The sequence below is a fragment of the Panulirus ornatus genome, chromosome 8, assembly GCF_036320965.1.
Source record: "Panulirus ornatus isolate Po-2019 chromosome 8, ASM3632096v1, whole genome shotgun sequence".
Lineage (NCBI taxonomy): Eukaryota > Metazoa > Arthropoda > Malacostraca > Decapoda > Palinuridae > Panulirus > Panulirus ornatus.
Genome location: NC_092231.1, coordinates 30,764,917 through 30,784,573, shown reverse-complemented (window position 1 = coordinate 30,784,573; position 19,657 = coordinate 30,764,917). Strand labels below are relative to the sequence as shown.

The window sequence follows — 19,657 nt, the reverse complement described above, 5'->3', positions numbered from 1 at the left end:
AAACACATTCAACAAACCTTCAAAATACCCACTCCATCTCCTTCTCACATCACCACTACTTGTTATCACCTCCCCATTAGCCCCCTTCACTGAAATTCCCATTTGTTCCCTTGTTTTACGCACTTTATTTACCTCTTTCCAAAACGTCTTTTTATTCTCACTAAAACTTAAAGATACTCTCTCACCCCATCTCTCATTTGCCCTCTTTTTCACCTCTTGCACCTTTCTCTTGACCTCCTGCCTCTTTCTTTTATACATCTCCCACTCATTTGCATTATTTCCCTGCAAAAATCAGTCCAAATGCCTCTTTTTTCTCTTTCACTAATAATCTTACTTCTTCATCCCACCACTCACTACCCTTTCTAATCTACCTACCTCCCATGATTCTCATGCCACAAGCATCTTTTGCACAAGCCATCACTGCTTCCCTAAATACATCCCATTCCTCCCCTACTCCCCTTACCTCCTTTGTTCTCACCTTTTTCCATTCTGAACTCAGTCTCTCCTGGTACTTCCTCATACAAGTCTCCTTCCCAAGCTCACTTACTCTCACCACTCTCTTCACCCCAACATACACAGACATAAACACATATACACATGAACATAATTCATACTTGCTGCCTTTATTCATTCATATCGCCACCCCACCACATATGAAATGACACTAACCTCTCCCCGCACGAGGTAGTGCTACGAAAAGACAACAAAGGCAACATTTGTTCACACTCGCTCTCTAGCTGTCATGCATAATGCACAGAAACCACAGCTCCCTTTCCACAATTTCTTATTTTCCCTAAAATTTTCACACAACTATCCTCCAAAATCTTTACCTAATTTTTCTTTGCTTTCCTCTACCAGCTTCTTAACATTCCACTTACACATCTTATATTCTTCCCTCCTCCTCAGCTGAACTTTCACAAGCACATTCCTTCCGAGCAATCAACCAAATGCCTTATTCCTCTCTTTCACAGCATTTCTAATCTCATTCTTCCATCATGCATTTCCTTTTCATTCCTATATCTCATGGCCTTAGATCCAACTACTAATTCTCAAAACTTTAGCAGTCTTTCTCCAAACATCTTTAACACCTCAATTGCACATAACTCCATCCCTAAATTTACTGAACTTCCATTAAAACTTTCAATCACCATTCTTTCATAATCCTCCCTGCATTCTTTCTGATTCTTCTCGTTGCCAACACTTTTATTTCTCCATTTTTTCTTACACCATACCCCAACAAGAACTGCAAAATAATCAGTCTCCAAAGAATCCTCTCAAAACTCTAGCATCTAACACAACCTTTCTCAACCTTTCATGCACAGATATATACTCAGTCAAACCTTTCTGTTCTTGTTTTCTATCATTTCTCATCCATGCATACCTGTGGATCATCTTGTGCTGAAAAAAGGTTTGCAAGAAATAAATCTTTCTCTGCAGTGACATCCATAAGATAACTTCCATTCTTATCTTCTCCAGGCATTCCCCATTTACCAACTATCTTGCCAATTTCATCACATCTCACCTTTGCATTCACATCACCTATTACAAACACCTTTCTCTCCCTCTCAAAACCATTTATACAGTCATTCAAATTTATCCAAAAACACTTCATTTTATCCATCAATGCTTTGTAACACCCTCCAATACTTTTGGTGATAGCACAATTGCACATCCTCCTTTCCCTCTTCCCTGATAATTTTCGTTCATTCCCATCCATAACACTCCTCCTTCCACACCCTCCTATAACTTGGATTCATCATTTCCATTTCTACTCCATAAACCCCACCCAAGGATATGGGTTTCCCCAATTCACAGTACATCCAAATTATGGATTCTAAATTTCTCTATAAGCTCCCTCCTTTTTCTCTCACCAGTCATCCCATTTACATTTAATGCCATTATGCTCAATCACTCGTCCCTTTTACACCCTGGCATAAATAGCAGACTCCAGCACCACTTTTTAAACTTTTGTGTTTCATTCATGATGGGCCATAGGCTGACGTAAATCCAGTGCAATGTTTTCCCAGAGGCAGTGGGCCTCCCAAATTGTCTGAAAACTAAAACACCAGCACACCTTACATGTTTGTTTGTATTGAAAAACCTATTGTTTCCCTAATGGAGTTGTGCAAATCCCTGCCTTCTGCTCCACCTCAAAGGATGTTGTAACGAGGTCACCATGAGAAGGCTAGCAAGCATTTAGATACTCAAGAAAACTTGAGCATCTCCATGAGGTGCTGAAATTCACAATTTTCTCTAACTTATGAGCCCATGCTGAACTAGTAGCACCTCCTAACCTAAATGGTTACACTGCCACTAGGCAGCTTCCATATTATCCTTCTGACCATCTACTGCTTTCTCTAGTTCACCACCTCCACCTCATACTCCTTCCCTGTGGGTATCATCCATATAATACCTATGCATCTATGATGCCTGTTCCCAACTGGAACTCCCTTAAGGGGGTGGCTATAGCAATAGGGTCTCTATAACTAGTGAATTCCAGTGCCGCCTCTTAGCCTTTAATGCCTCCCCCTTAGAGGCTCCTACTTCATGTTCCTCCTAACTAATTCTACCTAATGCTCCTACCTAATGTTCGTAACTACTACTACCCCGTAAATGTTTCTACCAAACCAATTTTACATATCTCTTTTCTCTATTACTAGCATTCCAACTTCATCATCCTACCATTTCTCATTACACATCTCTTTTCTCTATTACTAGCATTCCAACCTCATCATCCTACCATTTCTCATATGTCCATAACCCACATAAATTCAATCACTTTATCCACATATAAGCAATACTTCCCTACATACCACACACTTCTTTCACCACCCTTGCGTCATTTACTCTCACCTTATGCCATTCTTCTCTATCTATCCCAGTACCTCTGCACACAGGTCTCTCTTCCAAACGAACTCACTTTCACCACTTCTTTCCAACACATAAATTCCCCTTTCCCTAAAATCACTGAAAGCTATACCCTTGCCTGCACCAAGAAATGAGCAGACATTCCCCTTGCTGGCCCTCTCAGCAAGTTCACAAACAACATCCTCTCCTATTCATGCCTGTCATCTACCTCTTAATCCAATACTGCCCCACATCAATCATGATAAATCTCTCCATGCTGCTTCTTTGAAAAGGTGAAGTACTTATATATTAATCATTCCAGAACATTTTATTTATTTATTTATTTAGCTTTGTCGCTGTTTCCCATGTTAGCGAGATAGCTCAAGGAAACAAATGAAAGAATGGCCCACCCCACCTACATATGTATATACATACACGTCCACACATGCACATATACATACCTATACATCTCGACATATACATATATATACACAGACAGACATATACATATATACACATGTACATAATTCATACTATCTGCCTTTATTTATTCCCATCACCACCCCGCCACACAAAAAATATCACACACACACACACAAACCCCCCCACCCATTGTGCGCGAGGTAGCACTAGGAAAAGACAACAAAGGCCACATTCGTTCACACTCAGTCTCTAGCTGTCATGTATAATGCACCAAAACCACAGCTCCTTTTCCACATCCAGGCCCCACACGACTTTCCATGGTTTACCCCACACACTTCACACGCCCTGGTTCAATCTATTGACAGCATGTTGACCCCGGTATACCACATCGTTCCAATTCACTCTATTCCTTGCACGCCTTTCACCCTCCTGCACGTTCAGGCCCAGATCACTCAAAATCTTTTTCACTCCATCTTTCCACCTCCAATTTGGTCTCCCACTTCTCCTCATTCCCTCCACCTCTGACACATATATCCTCTTGGTCAATCTTCCCACACTCATTCTCTCCATGTGACCAAACCATTTCAAAACACCCTCTTCTGCTCTCTCAACCACACTCTTTTCATTACCACATATCTCTCTTTCCAACACATATAACATTCTCGGAACCACTATTCCTTCAAACATACCCATTTTCACTTTCAGAGATAATGTTCTCGACTTCCACACATTCTTCAACACTCCCAGAACTTTCATCCCCTCCCCCACCCTATGATTCAATTCCGCTTCCATGATTCCATCCGCTGCCAGATCCACTCCAAGATATCTAAAACACTTCAATTCCTCCAGTTTTTCTCCATTCAAACTTACCTCCCAGTAGACTTGTCCCTCAACCCTACTGTACCTGATAACCTTGCTCTTATTCACATTTACTCTCAGCTTTCTTCTTTCACACACTTTACCAAACTCAGACACCACCTTCTGCAGTTTCTCACACAAATAAGCCACCAGTGCTGTATCATCAGCGAACAACAACTGACTCACTTCCAAAGCTCTCTCATCCACAACAGACTGCATACTTGCCCCTCTTTCCAAAACTCTTGCATTCACCTCCCTAACAACCCCATCCACAAACAAATTAAACAACCATGGAGACATCACACACCCCTGCCATAAACCAACATTCACTGAGAACCAATCACTTTCCTCTCTTCCTACATGTACACATGCCTTACATCCTCGATAAAAGCTTTTCACTGCTTCTAACAACTTGCCCCCCCCAATCCATATATTCTTAATACCTTCCACAGAGCATCTCTATCAACTCTATCATATGCCTTCTCCGGATCCATAAATGCTACATACAAATCCATTTGCTTTTCTAAGTATTTCTCACATACATTCTTCAAAGCAAACACCTGAACTTATTTATCTAAATCTTTTTAAATTGGTGTGTATGAACTTCTTTCTGTCCATTTATTTATCACATACAGATCTTCCTGCATTGTTTCTCTTTCAGTTCCTTTCATTCAACTAGCTCTGGTATCGTATGTAATGCACCTCGTTCTAATTTCTTTTACTTCTATTTATTTATTTATATATTTTGCTTTGTCACTGTCTCCCGCGTTAGCGAGGTAGCGCAAGGAAACAGACGAAAGAATGGCCCAACCAACCCACATACACATGTATATACATACACGACCACACACGCAAATATACATACCTATACATCTCAATGTACACATATATATACACATAAAGACATATACATATATACACAAGTACATAATTCCTCGAAGGCTCAGATTGGGGTGCCTAAATGTGTGTGGATGTAACCAAGATGTGAAAAAAGGAGAGATAGGTAGTATGTTTGAGGAAAGGAACCTGGATGTTTTGGCTCTGAGTGAAACGAAGCTCAAGGGTAAAGGGGAAGAGTGGTTTGGGAATGTCTTGGGAGTAAAGTCAGGGGTTAGTGAGAGGACAAGAGCAAGGGAAGGAGTAGCAGTACTCCTGAAACAGGAGTTGTGGAAGTATGTGATAGAATGTAAGAAAGTAAATTCTCGATTAATATGGGTAAAACTGAAAGTTGATGGAGAGAGATGGGTGATTATTGGTGAATATGCACCTGGGCATGAGAAGAAAGATCATGAGAGGCAAGTGTTTTGGGAGCAGCTGAATGAGTGTGTTAGTGGTTTTGATGCACGAGACCGGGTTATAGTGATGGGTGATTTGAATGCAAAGGTGAGTAATGTGGCAGTTGAGAGAATAATTGGTATACATGGGGTGTTCAGTGTTGTAAATGGAAATGGTGAAGAGCTTGTAGATTTATGTGCTGAAAAAGGACTGATGATTGGGAATACCTGGTTTAAAAAGCGAGATATACATAAGTATACTTATGTAAGTAGGAGAGATGGCCAGAGAGCGTTATTGGATTACGTGTTAATTGACAGGTGCGCGAAAGAGAGACTTTTGGATGTTAATGTGCTGAGAGGTGCAACTGGAGGGATGTCTGATCATTATCTTGTGGAGGCTAAGGTGAAGATTTGTATAGGTTTCCAGAAAAGAAGAGTGAATGTTGGGGTGAAGAGGGTGGTGAGAGTAAGTGAGCTTGAGAAGGAGACTTGTGTGAGGAAGTACCAGGAGAGACTGAGTACAGAATGGAAAAAGGTGAGAACAATGGAAGTAAGGGGAGTGGGGGAGGAATGGGATGTATTTAGGGAATCAGTGATGGATTGCGCAAAAGATGCCTGTGGCATGAGAAGAGTGGGAGGTGGGTTGATTAGAAAGGGTAGTGAGTGGTGGGATGAAGTAAGAGTATTAGTGAAAGAGAAGAGAGAGGCATTTGGACGATTTTTGCAGGGAAAAAATGCAATTGAGTGGGAGACGTATAAAAGAAAGAGACAGGAGGTCAAGAGAAAGGTGCAAGAGGTGAAAAAAAGGGTAAATGAGAGTTGGGGTGAGAGAGTATCATTAAATTTTAGGGAGAATAAAAAGATGTTCTGGAAGGAGGTAAATAAAGTGCGTAAGACAAGGGAGCAAATGGGAACTTCAGTGAAGGGCGCAAATGGGGAGGTGATAACAAGTAGTGGTGATGTGAGAAGGAGATGGAGTGAGTATTTTGAAGGTTTGTTGAATGTGTTTGATGATAGAGTGGCAGATATAGGGTGTTTTGGTCGAGGTGGTGTGCAAAGTGCGAGGGTTAGGGAAAATGATTTGGTAAACAGAGAAGAGGTAGTAAAAGCTTTGTGGAAGATGAAAGCCGGCAAGGCAGCAGGTTTGGATGGTATTGCAGTGGAATTTATTAAAAAAGGGGGTGACTGTATTGTTGACTGGTTGGTAAGGTTATTTAATGTATGTATGACTCATGGTGAGGTGCCTGAGGATTGGCGGAATGCGTGCATAGTGCCATTGTACAAAGGCAAAGGGGATAAGAGTGAGTGCTCAAATTACAGAGGTATAAGTTTGTTGAGTATTCCTGGCAAATTGTATGGGAGGGTATTGATTGAGAGGGTGAAGGCATGTACAGAGCATCAGATTGGGGAAGAGCAGTGTGGTTTCAGAAGTGGTAGAGGATGTGTGGATCAGGTATTTGCTTTGAAGAATGTATGTGAGAAATACTTAGAAAAGCAAATGGATTTGTATGTAGCATTTATGGATCTGGAGAAGGCATATGATAAAGTTGATAGAGATGCTCTGTGGAAGGTATTAAGAATATATGGTGTGGGAGGCAAGTCGTTAGAAGCAGTGAAAAGTTTTTATCGAGGATGTAAGGCATGTGTACGTGTAGGAAGAGAGGAAAGTGATTGATTCTCAGTGAATGTAGGTTTGCGGCAGGGGTGTGTGATGTCTCCATGGTTGTTTAATTTGTTTATGGATGGGGTTGTTAGGGAGGTGAATGCAAGAGTTTTGGAAAGAGGGGCAAGGATGAAGTCTGTTTGGGATGAGAGAGCTTGGGAAGTGAGTCAGTTGTTGTTCGCTGATGATACAGCGCTGGTGGCTGATTCATGTGAGAAACTGCAGAAGCTGGTGACTGAGTTTGGTAAAGTGTGTGAAAGAAGAAAGTTAAGAGTAAATGTGAATAAGAGCAAGGTTATTAGGTACAGTAGGGTTGAGGGTCAAGTCAATTGGGAGGTGAGTTTGAATGGAGAAAAACTGGAGGAAGTGAAGTGTTTTAGATATCTGGGAGTGGATCTGGTAGCGGATGGAAACATGGAAGCGGAAGTGGATCATAGGGTGGGGGAGGGGGCGAAAATTCTGGCAGCCTTGAAGAATGTATGGAAGTCGAGAACATTATCTCGGAAAGCAAAAATGGGTATGTTTGAAGGAATAGTGGTTCCAACAATGTTGTATGGTTGTGAGGCGTGGACTATGGATAGAGTTGTGCGCAGGAGGATGGATGTGCTGGAAATGAGATGTTTGAGGACAATGTGTGGTGTGAGGTGGTTTGATCGAGTAAGCAACGTAAGGGTAAGAGATGTGTGGAAATAAAAAGAGCGTGGTTGAGAGAGCAGAAGAGGGTGTTTTGAAATGGTTTGGTCACATGGAGAGAATGAGTGAGGAAAGACTGACCAAGAGGATATATGTGTCGGAGGTGGAGGGAACGAGGAGAAGAGGGAGACCAAATTGGAGATGGAAAGATGGAGTGAAAAAGATTTTGTGTGATCGGGGCCTGAACATGCAGGAGGGTGAAAGGAGGGCAAGGAATAGATTGAATTGGAGTGATGTGGTATACCGGGGTTGACGTGCTGATCACTCAAAATCTTTTTCATTCCATCTTTCCACCTCCAATTTGGTCTCCCACTTCTCCTGGTTCCCTCCACCTCTGACACATATATCCTCTTGGTCAATCTTTCCTCATTCATTCTCTCCATGTGACAAAACCATTTCAAAACACTTCTGCTCTCTCAACCACACTCTATTTATTTCCACACATCTCTCTCACCCTTACATTACTTACTCGATCAAACCACCTCACATCACATATTGTCCCCAAACATCTCATTTCCAGCACATCCACCCTCCTGCACACAACTCTATCCATAGCCCACGCCTCGCAACCATACAACATTGTTGGAACCACTATTCCTTCAAACATACCCATTTTTGCTTTCCGAGATAATGTTCTCGACTTCCACACATTCTTCAACACTCCCAGAATTTTCGCCCCCTCCCCCACCCTATGATTCACTTCCACTTCAATGGTTCCATCCGCTGCCAGATCCACTCCCAGATATCTAAAACACTTTACTGCCTCCAGTTTTTCTCCATTCAAACTTACCTCCCAATTGACTTGACCCTCAACCCTACTGTACCTAATAACCAGCTCTTATTCACATTTACTCTCACCTTTCTTCTTTCACACACTTTACCAAACTCAGTCACCAGCTTATGCAGTTTCTCACATGAATCAGCCACCAGCGCTGTATCATCAGCGAACAACAACTGACTCACTTCCCAAGCTCTCTCATTCACAACAGACTGCATACTTGCCCCTCTTTCCAAAACTCTTGCATTCACCTCCCTAACAACCCCATCCATAAACAAATTAAACAACCATGGACACATCACACACCCCTGCTGCAAACCTACATTCACTGAGAACCAATCACTTTCCTCTCTTCCTACACGTACACATACCTTACATCCTTGATAAAAACTTTTCACTGTTTCTAACAACTTGCCTCCCACACCATATATTCTAATACCTTCCACAGAGCATCCCTATCAACTCTATCATATGCCTTCTCCAGATCCATAAATGCTACATACAAATCCATTTGCTTTTCTAAGTATTTCTCACATACATTCTTCAAGGCGAACACCTGATCCACACATCCTCTACCACTTCTGAAACAACACTGCTCTTCCCCAATCTGATGCTCTGTACATGCCTTCACCCTCTCAATCAATACCCTACCATATAATTTACCAATAATACTCAACAAACTTATACCTCTGTAATTTGAGCACTCACTCTTATCCCCTTTGCCTTTGTACAATGGCACTATGCAAGCATTCCGCCAATCCTCAGGCACCTCACCATGAGTCATACATACATTAAACAACCTTACCAACCAGTCAACAATACAGTCACCCCCTTTTTTAATAAATTCCACTGCAATACCATCCAAACCTGCTGCCTTGCCGGCTTTCATCTTCCGCAATGCTTTTACTACCTCTTCTCTGCTTACCAAATCATTTTCCCTAACCCTCTCACTTTGCACACCACCTCGACCAAAACACCTTATATCTGCCACTCTATCATCAAACACATTCAACAAACCTTCAAAATACTCACGCCATCTCCTTCTCACATCACCACTACTAGTTATCACCACCCCATTAGCCCCCTTCACTGATGTTCCCATTTGCTCCCTTGTGTTATGCACTTTATTTACCTCCTTCCAAAACATCTTTTTATTCTCCCTAAAATTTAATGATACTCTCTCACCCCAACTCTAATTTGCCCTCTTTTTCACCTCTTGCACCTTTCTTTTGACCTCCTGCCTCTTTCTTTTATACATCTCCCACTCATTTGCATTTTTTCCCTGCAAAAATCGTCTTTTACTTCTCTTCTTTCTTTCAAACTGTTCGCCATTTCCCGCATTAGCGAGGTAGCGTTAAGAACAGAGGACTGGGCCTTTGAGGGAATACCCTCACCTGGCCCAATTCTCTGTTCCTTCTTTTGGAAAATTAAAAAAAAAAAAAACGAGAGGGGAGGATTTCCAGCCCCCCGCTCCCTCCCCTTTTAGTCGCCTTTTACGACACGCAGGGAATACGTGGGAAGTATTCTCTGTCCCCTATCCCTATTATTTTTTTTCATTATACTTATTCACTGTCTCCCATGTTTGTGAGGTAGTGCAAGAAAACAGACGAAAAGATGGCACAACCCACCCAAATACACATGTATATACATAAACACCCAAATATATATACCTATACATTTCAAAGTATACATACATATTGGAAAGGATCACAATTTTGCGCGTGATCAAGATATTCCTATGAGTCCATGGGGAAAATGAAACATGATAAGTTCCAAAGTGCACTTTTGTGTAATAATCACATCATCAGGGGAGATGCAAGAGAGAAATATAAATCAGTTGATATACATCTAAGAGACGAAGCTAGGACACCATTTGGTAAACATGTTTACCAAATGGTGTTTTAGCTTCATCTCTTCGATGTATATCAAATGACTTATATTTCTCTTTTAAGTCTCCCCTGATGATGTGATTATTACACGAAAGTGCACTTGGGAACTTATCGTGTTTCATTTTCCTCATGAACTCATAAGAATACAAACATATACATGCACAGACATAACATATATACACATGTACACACTCATACCGCTATCCATATCCATTCCCGTCGCCACCCCACCACACATGAAACGGCGCTCCCCTCCCCCTATGCATGCATGAGGTAGCACCAGGAAAAGACAAAAAAGGCCACATTCGTTCATACTCAGTCTCTAGCTGTCATGTGTAATGCACCGAAACCACAGCCCCCTTTCCATATATAGGCCCCACAAAACTTTCCATGGTTCACCCCAGATGCTTCACATGCCCTCGTTCACTCCACTGGTAGCACGTCCACCCCGGTATATAACATCATTCCAATTCACTCTATTCCTTGCAAGTTCACCCTCCTGTATGTTCAGGCCTCAATCGCTCAAAATCTTTTTCACCCCATCCTTCCACCTCCAATCTGGTCTCCCACTTCTCATTCCCTCCACCTCTGACACATATATCCTTTTTGTCAATCTTTTCTCACTCATTCTCTCCATGTGGCCAAACTATTTCAATACACCCTCTTCTGCTCTCTCAACCACACTCTTCTTATTACCACATATCTCTCTTGCCCTTTCATTAATCAATTGATCAAACTAAGTCACACCACATATTGTCCTCAAACATCTCATTTCCAACACATCCACTCTCCCCTGCACAACCCTATCTATAGCCCATGCCTCGCAACCATATAACATTATCAGAACCACTATTCCTTCAAATATACACACTTTTGCTCTCCAAGATAACATTCTCACCTTCCACACATTCTTCAACGCTCCCATTACCTTCGCCCCCTCCCTGACCCTGAGACTCACTTCAGCTTCCATGGTTCCATCCACTGCTAGATCCACTCCAAGACATCTAAAACACTTCACTTCCTCCAGTTTTTCTCCATTCAAACTTACCTCCCAATTAACTTGTCCCTCAACCCTACTGTACCTAAAAACCTTGCTCTTATTCACATTTACTCTCAGCTTTCTTCTTTCACACACTTTACCAAACTCAGTCATCAGCTTCTGCAGTTTCTCACCTGAATCAGCTACTAGCTCTGTATCATCAGCGAACAACAATGACTCACTTCCCATGTCCTCTCATCCACAATAGACTGCATACTTGCTCCTCTCTCCAAAACTCTTGCATTCATTTTCCTAACAACCCCATCCATAAACAAATCAAACAACCATGGAGACATCCCACACTCTTGCCGCAAACTGACATTCACTGGGAACCAATCACTTTCCTCTCTTCCTACTCGTACACATGCCTTACATCTTTGATAAGAACTTTTCACTCCTTCAAGCAACTTACCTCCCACACCATATACTCTTAATATCTTCCACAAAGCATCTCTATCAACTCTTATCATATGCCTTCTCCAGATACATAAATGCTACATACAAATCCATTAGTTTTTCTAAGTATTTCTCACATACATTCTTTAAAGCAAACACCTGATCCACACATCCTCTACCACTTCTGAAACCACACAACTCTTCCCCATCTTGATGCTCTGTACATGTCTATACCCTCTCAATCAATACTCTCCCATAAGATTTCCCAAAAATACTCAAACTTATGTCACTGTAATTTGAACACTCACCTTTATCCCTTTTGCCTTTGTACAATGGCACTATGCATGCATGCCATCAATCTTCAGGCACTTCACCATGGACCATACATACACTGAATATCCTTACCAACCAGTCAACAACACAGTTACAACCTTTTTTATTAAATTCCACTGCAATATCATCCAAACCCGCCACCTTTCCAGCTTCCATCTTTCACAAAGCTTTCACTACCTCTTCTCTGTTTACTTTGCACATCATCTTGACCAAAACACCTTATATCTGTCACTCTATCATCAAACACATTCAACAAACCTTCAAAATATTCCCTCTATCTCCTTCTCACTTCACCACTACTTGTTATTACCTCTCCATTAGCCCCCTTCACCAATGTTCCCATTTGTTCTCTTGTCTTACACATCTTATTTACCTCCTTCCAAAACACCTTTTTATTCTCCCTGAAATCTAATGATACTCTCTCACCCAAACTTTCATTTACCCTCTTTGTCACCTCTTGCACCTTTCTCTTCACCTCCTGCCTCCTTGTTTCCTACATCTCCCAATCCTTCGCACTACTTCCCTGCAAAAATCGTCCAAACACCTCTCTCTTCTTTCACTAACAATCTTACTTCTTCATCCCACAACTCACTACCCTCTCTAATCTGCCCATCTCCCACCTTCCTTATGCCACAGGCATCTTTTGCACAAACCATCACTGCTTCCCTAAATACATCCCATTCCTCCCGCACTCCCCTTACGTCCTTTGCTCTCACCTTTTTCCATTCTGCACTCAATCTCTCTTGGTACCTCCTCACACAAGTCTCCATTCCAAGCTCACTTACTCTCACCACTCTCTTCACCCCAACATTCTCTCTTCTTTTCTGAAAACCTCTACAAATCTTCACCTTCGCCTCCACAAGATAATGATCAGACATCCCTCCAGTTGACCCTCTCAGCACATCAACATCCAAAAGTCTCTCTTTCACGCGCCTATCAATTAACACATAATCCAATAACGCTCTCTGGCCATCTCTCCTACTTACATACGGATCCTTATGTATATCTCTCTTTAAACCAGGTATTCCCAATAACCAGTCCTTTTTCAGCACGTAAATCTACAAACTTTTAGACATTCATATCAAATTTTATCATGACTACTTTTGATGACAATGCCATTCCCTTTGGCATAACTGATAAAACAACCTCTGCATCACACAGAATTTAATTATCACTCATTTATACTATCCTTTTGTTAGAAATAGCTTAATTTGATATATCTTCCTAGCTCATCTTTTACATTTTGTTTCTCTTATCTTGAAATGTTCAAATGTGACTTGCAATAACTATCTACCAACCCATATCCCTGCAACACAACAAAATGACATATACAAGATACAGTAAGAAATAAGTCACCTACTGTCTAGCTCTAAATGTCAAAAATAAATAATATGCAAGATACAGTAAGAAGTATGTCACCCACTGTTTAGCTCTAAATGCATAAAATAACTAATATACAAGATACAATAAGAAATAAGTCACCCACAGTCTAGCTCTAAATGTATAAAATAACTAATAATCAAGATACGCTAAGAAATGTCACCCACTGTCTAGCTCTAAATGTATAAAATAACTAATATACAAGATACAGTAAGAAATAAGTCACCCATGTTCTAGCTCTAAATGTATAAAATAACTAACAAATTTAAAGATAATGTAATGAATATTAAATGCAGTACCAACTGTCTTTCTTAAGACAATAGAGTTCACATCATTGAACTCCCATCCTAAATTTCCTTTTGAAGCATAATTTCTTACAGTCATTTCCTATTATTTTATAAAAAAGCAATGATCTAATACATAAACAAGAAGTGTTACTGTATTCTAGTTATACAAAACCTTTTTTTCTTCTCGTTCTCGCCATTCACAGAGTTCTTTGGAGGCAAGTTCTTCTGATGTCATCCTAACTAGATTTGCAGGAGAAATGGTTCCATTCAAAATTTTCCGGAACAATCCACTATTTTTTGTATCTTTTGCGTTAAAAAGGATACTTCTATAGCGAGATTTGTATTTAAATCCAACATCCTGTAAAGAAAGAAAGCTATTGAAATACATATATAATTTTTTTCATACATAATCGCTATTTCCGGTAGAAGCAAGGTAGCATCAAGAACAAAGAACTCAGCCTTAGAGGTAATATCCTCACTTGGACCCCTTCTCTGTTCCTTCTTTAGGAAAATTAAAAACGGAAGGAAGATTCCTCGCCCCCGTTCCCTCCCGTTTAGTTTAGTCACTTATAACATGCAGGGAATACATGGGAAATTTTCTTTCTACCCTGTATCCAGGGATGTGATTATTACACGAAAGTGCACTTGGGAACTTATGGTGTTTCATTTTCTGTGTATATATGTGTGTGTATATATATATATATATATATATATATATTTTTATTTTTTTTTATTATACTTTGTCGCTGTCTCCCACGTTTGCGAGGTAGCGCAAGGAAACAGACGAACGAAATGGCCCAACCCCCCCCCATACACATGTATATACATACGTCCACACACGCAAATATACATACCTACACAGCTTTCCATGGTTTACCCCAGACGCTTCACATGCCTTGATTCAATCCACTGACAGCACGTCAACCCCGGTATACCACATCGCTCCAATTCACTCTATTCCTTGCCCTCCTTTCACCCTCCTGCATGTTCAGGCCCCGATCACACAAAATCTTTTTCACTCCATCTTTCCACCTCCAATTCGGTCTCCCTCTTCTCCTCGTTCCCTCCACCTCCGACATATATATCCTCTTGGTCAATCTTTCCTCACTCATTCTCTCCATGTGCCCAAACCACTTCAAAACACCCTCTTCTGCTCTCTCAACCACGCTCTTTTTATTTCCACACATCTCTCTTACCCTTACGTTACTTACTCGATCAAACCACCTCACACCACACATTGTCCTCAAACATCTCATTTCCAGCACATCCATCCTCCTGCGCACAACTCTATCCATAGTCCACGCCTCGCAATCCATACAACATTGTTGGAACCACTATTCCTTCAAACATACCCATTTTTGCTTTCCGAGATAATGTTCTCGACTTCCACACATTCTTCAAGGCTCCCAGAATTTTCGCCCCCTCCCCCACCCTATGATCCACTTCCGCTTCCATGGTTCCATCCACTGCCAGATCCACTCCCAGATATCTAAAACACTTCACTTCCTCCAGTTTTTCTCCATTCAAACTCACCTCCCAATTGACTTGACCCTCAATCCTACTGTACCTAATAACCTTGCTCTTATTCACATTTACTCTTAACTTTCTTCTTTCACACACTTTACCAAACTCAGTCACCAGCTTCTGCAGTTTCTCACATGAATCAGCCGCCAGCGCTGTATCATCAGCGAACAACAACTGACTCACTTCCCAAGCTCTCTCATCCCCAACAGACTTCATACTTGCCCCTCTTTCCAAAACTCTTGCATTCACCTCCCTAATAACCCCATCCATAAACAAATTAAACAACCATGGAGACATCACACACCCCTGCCGCAAAAATACATTCACTGAGAACCAATCACTTTCCTCTCTTCCTACACGTACACATGCCTTACATCCTCGATAAAAACTTTTCACTGCTTCTAACAACTTGCCTCCCACACCATATATTCTTAATACCTTCCACAGAGCATCTCTATCAACTCTATCATATGCCTTCTCCAGATCCATAAATGCTACATACAAATCCATTTGCTTTTCTAGGTATTTCTCACATACATTCTTCAAAGCAAACACCTGATCCACACATCCTCTACCACTTCTGAAACCACACTGCTCTTCCCCAATCTGATGCTCTGTACATGTCTTCACCCTCTCAATCAATACCCTCCCATATAATTTACCAGGAATACTCAACAAACTTATACCTCTGTAATTTGAGCACTCACTCTTATCCCCTTTGCCTTTGTACAATGGCACTATGCACGCATTCCGCCAATCCTCAGGCACCTCACCATGAGTCATACATACATTAAATAACCTTACCAACCAGTCAACAATACAGTCACCCCCTATTTTAATAAATTCCACTGCAATACCATCCAAACCTGTTGCCTTGCCGGCTTTCATCTTCCGCAAAGCTTTTACTACCTCTTCTCTGTTTACCAAATCATTTTCCCTAACCCTCTCACTTTGCACACCACCTCGACCAAAACACCCTATATCTGCCACTCTATCATCAAACACATTCAACAAACCTTCAAAATACTCACTCCATCTCCTTCTCACATCACCACTACTTGTTATCACCTCCCCATTTGCGCCCTTCACTGAAGTTCCCATTTGCTCCCTTGTCTTACGTACTTTATTTACCTCCTTCCAGAACATCTTTTTATTCTCCCTAAAATTTAATGATACTCTCTCACCCCAACTCTCATTTGCCCTTTTTTTCACCTCTTGCACCTTTCTCTTGACCTCCTGTCTCTTTCTTTTATACGTCTCCCACTCAACTGCATTTTTTCCCTGCAAAAATCGTCCAAATGCCTCTCTCTTCTCTTTCACTAATACTCTTACTTATTCATCCCACCACTCACTACCCTTTCTAATCAACCCACCTCCCACTCTTCTCATGCCATAAGCATCTTTTGCGCAATCCATCACTGATTCCCTAAATACATCCCATTCCTCCCCCACTCCCCTTACTTCCATTGTTCTCACCTTTTTCCATTCTGTACTCAGTCTCTCCTGGTACTTCCTCACACAAGTCTCCTTCCCAAGCTCACTTACTCTCACCACCCTCTTCACCCCAACATTCACTCTTCTTTTCTGAAAACCCATACAAATCTTCACCTTAACCTCCACAAGATAATGATCAGACATCCGTCCAGTTGCACCTCTCAGCACATTAACATCCAAAAGTTTCTCTTTCGCGCGCCTGTCAATTAACACGTAATCCAATAACGCTCTCTGGCCATCTCTCCTACTTACACATGTATACTTATGTACTCTCTTCCTACACGAACACATGCCTTACATCCTCGATAAAAACTTTTCACTGCTTCTAATAACTTGCCTCCCACACCATATATTCTTAATAACTTCCACAGAGCATCTCTATCAACTCTATCATATGCCTTCTCCAGATATATATATATATATATATATATATATATATATATATATATATATATATATATATATATATATATATATATATATATTTTCTTTTTTTGCTTTGTCGCTGTCTCCCGCGCCTGCGAGGTAGCGCAAGGAAACAGACGAAAGAAATGGCCAAACCCACCCCCATCCACATGCATACACATACAAGTCCACACACGCAAATATACATACCTACACAGCTTTCCATGGTTTACCCCAGACGCTTCACATGCCCTGAATCAATCCACTGACAGCACGTCGACCCCGGTATACCACAACGTTCCAATTCACTCTATTCCTTGCCCTCCTTTCACCCTCCTGCATGTTCAGGCCCCGATCACACAAAATCTTTTTCACTCCGTCTTTCCACCTCCAATTTGGTCTCCCACTTCTTCTCGTTCCCTTCACCTCTGACACATATATCCTCTTGGACAACCTTTCCTAACTCATTCTCTCCATGTGACCAAACCATTTCTCTCCTATCCCTGGGGATAGGAGAGAAAGAATACTTCCCATGCATTCCTCACGTGTCGTAGAAGGCAACTAACGGGGACGGGAGCGGGAAGCCAGAAACCCTCCCCTCCTTGTACTCTGACTTTCGAAAAGGGAAAACAGAAGGAGTCATGTGGTGAGTGCTCATCCTCCTCGAAGGCTCAGATTGGGGTGTCTAAATGTGTGTGGATGTAACCAAGATGTGAAAAAAGGAGAGATAGGTAGTATGTTTGAGGAAAGGAACCTGGACGTTTTGGCTCTGAGTGAAACGAAGCACATGGGTAAAGGGGAAGAGTGGTTTGGGAATGTCTTGGGAGTAAAGTCAGGGGTTAGCGAGAGGACAAAAGCAAGGGAAGGAGTAGCACTACTCCTGAAACAGGAGTTGTGGGAGTATGTGATAGAGTGTAAGAAAGTAAATTCTAGATTGATATGGGTAAAACTGATAGTTGATGGAGAGAGATGGGTGATTATTGGTGCATATGCACCTGGGCATGAGAAGAAAGATCATAAGAGGCAAGTGTTTTGGGAGCAGCTGAATGAGCGTGTTAGTGGTTTTGATGCACAAGACCGGGTTATCGTGATGGGTGCTTTGAATGCAAAGGTGAGTAATGTGGCAGTTGAGGGAATAATTGGTATACATGGGGTGTTCAGTGTTGTAAATGGAAATGGTGAAGAGCTTCTACATTTATGAGCTGAAAAAGGACTGGTGATTGGGAATACCTGGTTTAAAAAGCGAGATATACATAAGTATACGTATGTAAATAGGAGAGATGGCCAGAGAGCATTATTGGATTGCGTGTTAATTGATAGGCACGCGAAAGAGAGACTTTTGGATGTTAATGTGCTGAGAGGTGCAACTGGAGGGATGTCTGATCATTATCTTGTATGTCTGATCATTATCTTGTGGAGGCGAAGGTGAAGATTTGTAGAGGTTTTCAGAAAAGAAGAGAGAATGTTGGGGTTAAGAGAGTGGTAAGAGTAAGTGAGCTTGGGAAGGAGACTTGTGTGAGGAAGCACCAGGAGAGACTGAGTACAGAATGGAAAAAGGTGAGAACAAAGGACGTAAGGGGAGTGGGGGAGGAATGGGATGTATTTAGGGAAGCAGCGATGGCTTTCACAAAAGATGCTTGTGGCATGAGAAGCGTGGGAGGTGGGTTGATTAGAAAGGGTAGTGAGTGGTGGGATGAAGAGGTAAGATTAGTAGTGAAAGAGAAGAGAGGCATTTGGATGATTTTTGCAGGGAGAAAATGCAAATGACTGGGAGATGTATAAAAGAAAGAGGCAGGAGGTCAAGAGAAAGGTGCAAGAGGTGAAAAAGAGGGCAAATGAGAGTTGGGGTGAGAGAGTATCATTAAATTTTCGGGAGAATAAAAAGATGTTTTGGAAGGAGGTAAATAAAGTGCGTAAGACAAGGGAACAAATGGGAACTTCAGTGAAGGGGGCTAATGGGGAGGTGATAACAAGTAGTGGTGATGTGAGAAGGAGATGAAGTGACTATTTTGAAGGTTTGTTGAATGTGTTTGATGACAGATTGGCAGATATAGGGTGTTTTGGTCGAGGTGGTGTGCAAAGTGAGAGGGTTAGAAAAAATGATTTAGTAAACAGAGAAGAGGTAGTAAAAGCTTTGTGGAAGATGAAAGCCGGCAAGGCAGTGGGTTTCGATGGTATTTCAGTGGAATTTATTAAAAAAGGGGGTGACTGTATTGTTGACTGGTTGGTAAGGTTATCTAATGTATGTATGAGTCATAGTGAGGTGCCTGAGGATTGGCGGAATGTTTGCATAGTGCCATCGTACAAAGGCAAAGGGGATAAGAGTGAGTGCTCAAATTACAGAGGTATAAGTTTGTTGAGTATTCTTGGGAAA

General features: G+C 41.5%; 1 protein-coding gene across 3 annotated transcripts in view; it reads right to left on the bottom strand.

Annotated features, from left to right (window-relative positions):
• Nucleotides 1-14,002: 14,002 nt before the first annotated feature.
• The window catches only part of pps (protein partner of snf), a 424,574-nt gene continuing 418,919 nt past the window's right edge, over nt 14,003-19,657 (bottom strand). For all 3 annotated transcript variants that reach the window (XM_071664264.1, XM_071664265.1, XM_071664266.1), the window contains one exon: nt 14,003-14,218. In XM_071664264.1, the coding sequence (XP_071520365.1) occupies nt 14,018-14,218 (201 nt within the window). In that variant the 3' untranslated portion in view covers nt 14,003-14,017. The remainder of the gene's footprint in view (nt 14,219-19,657) is intronic.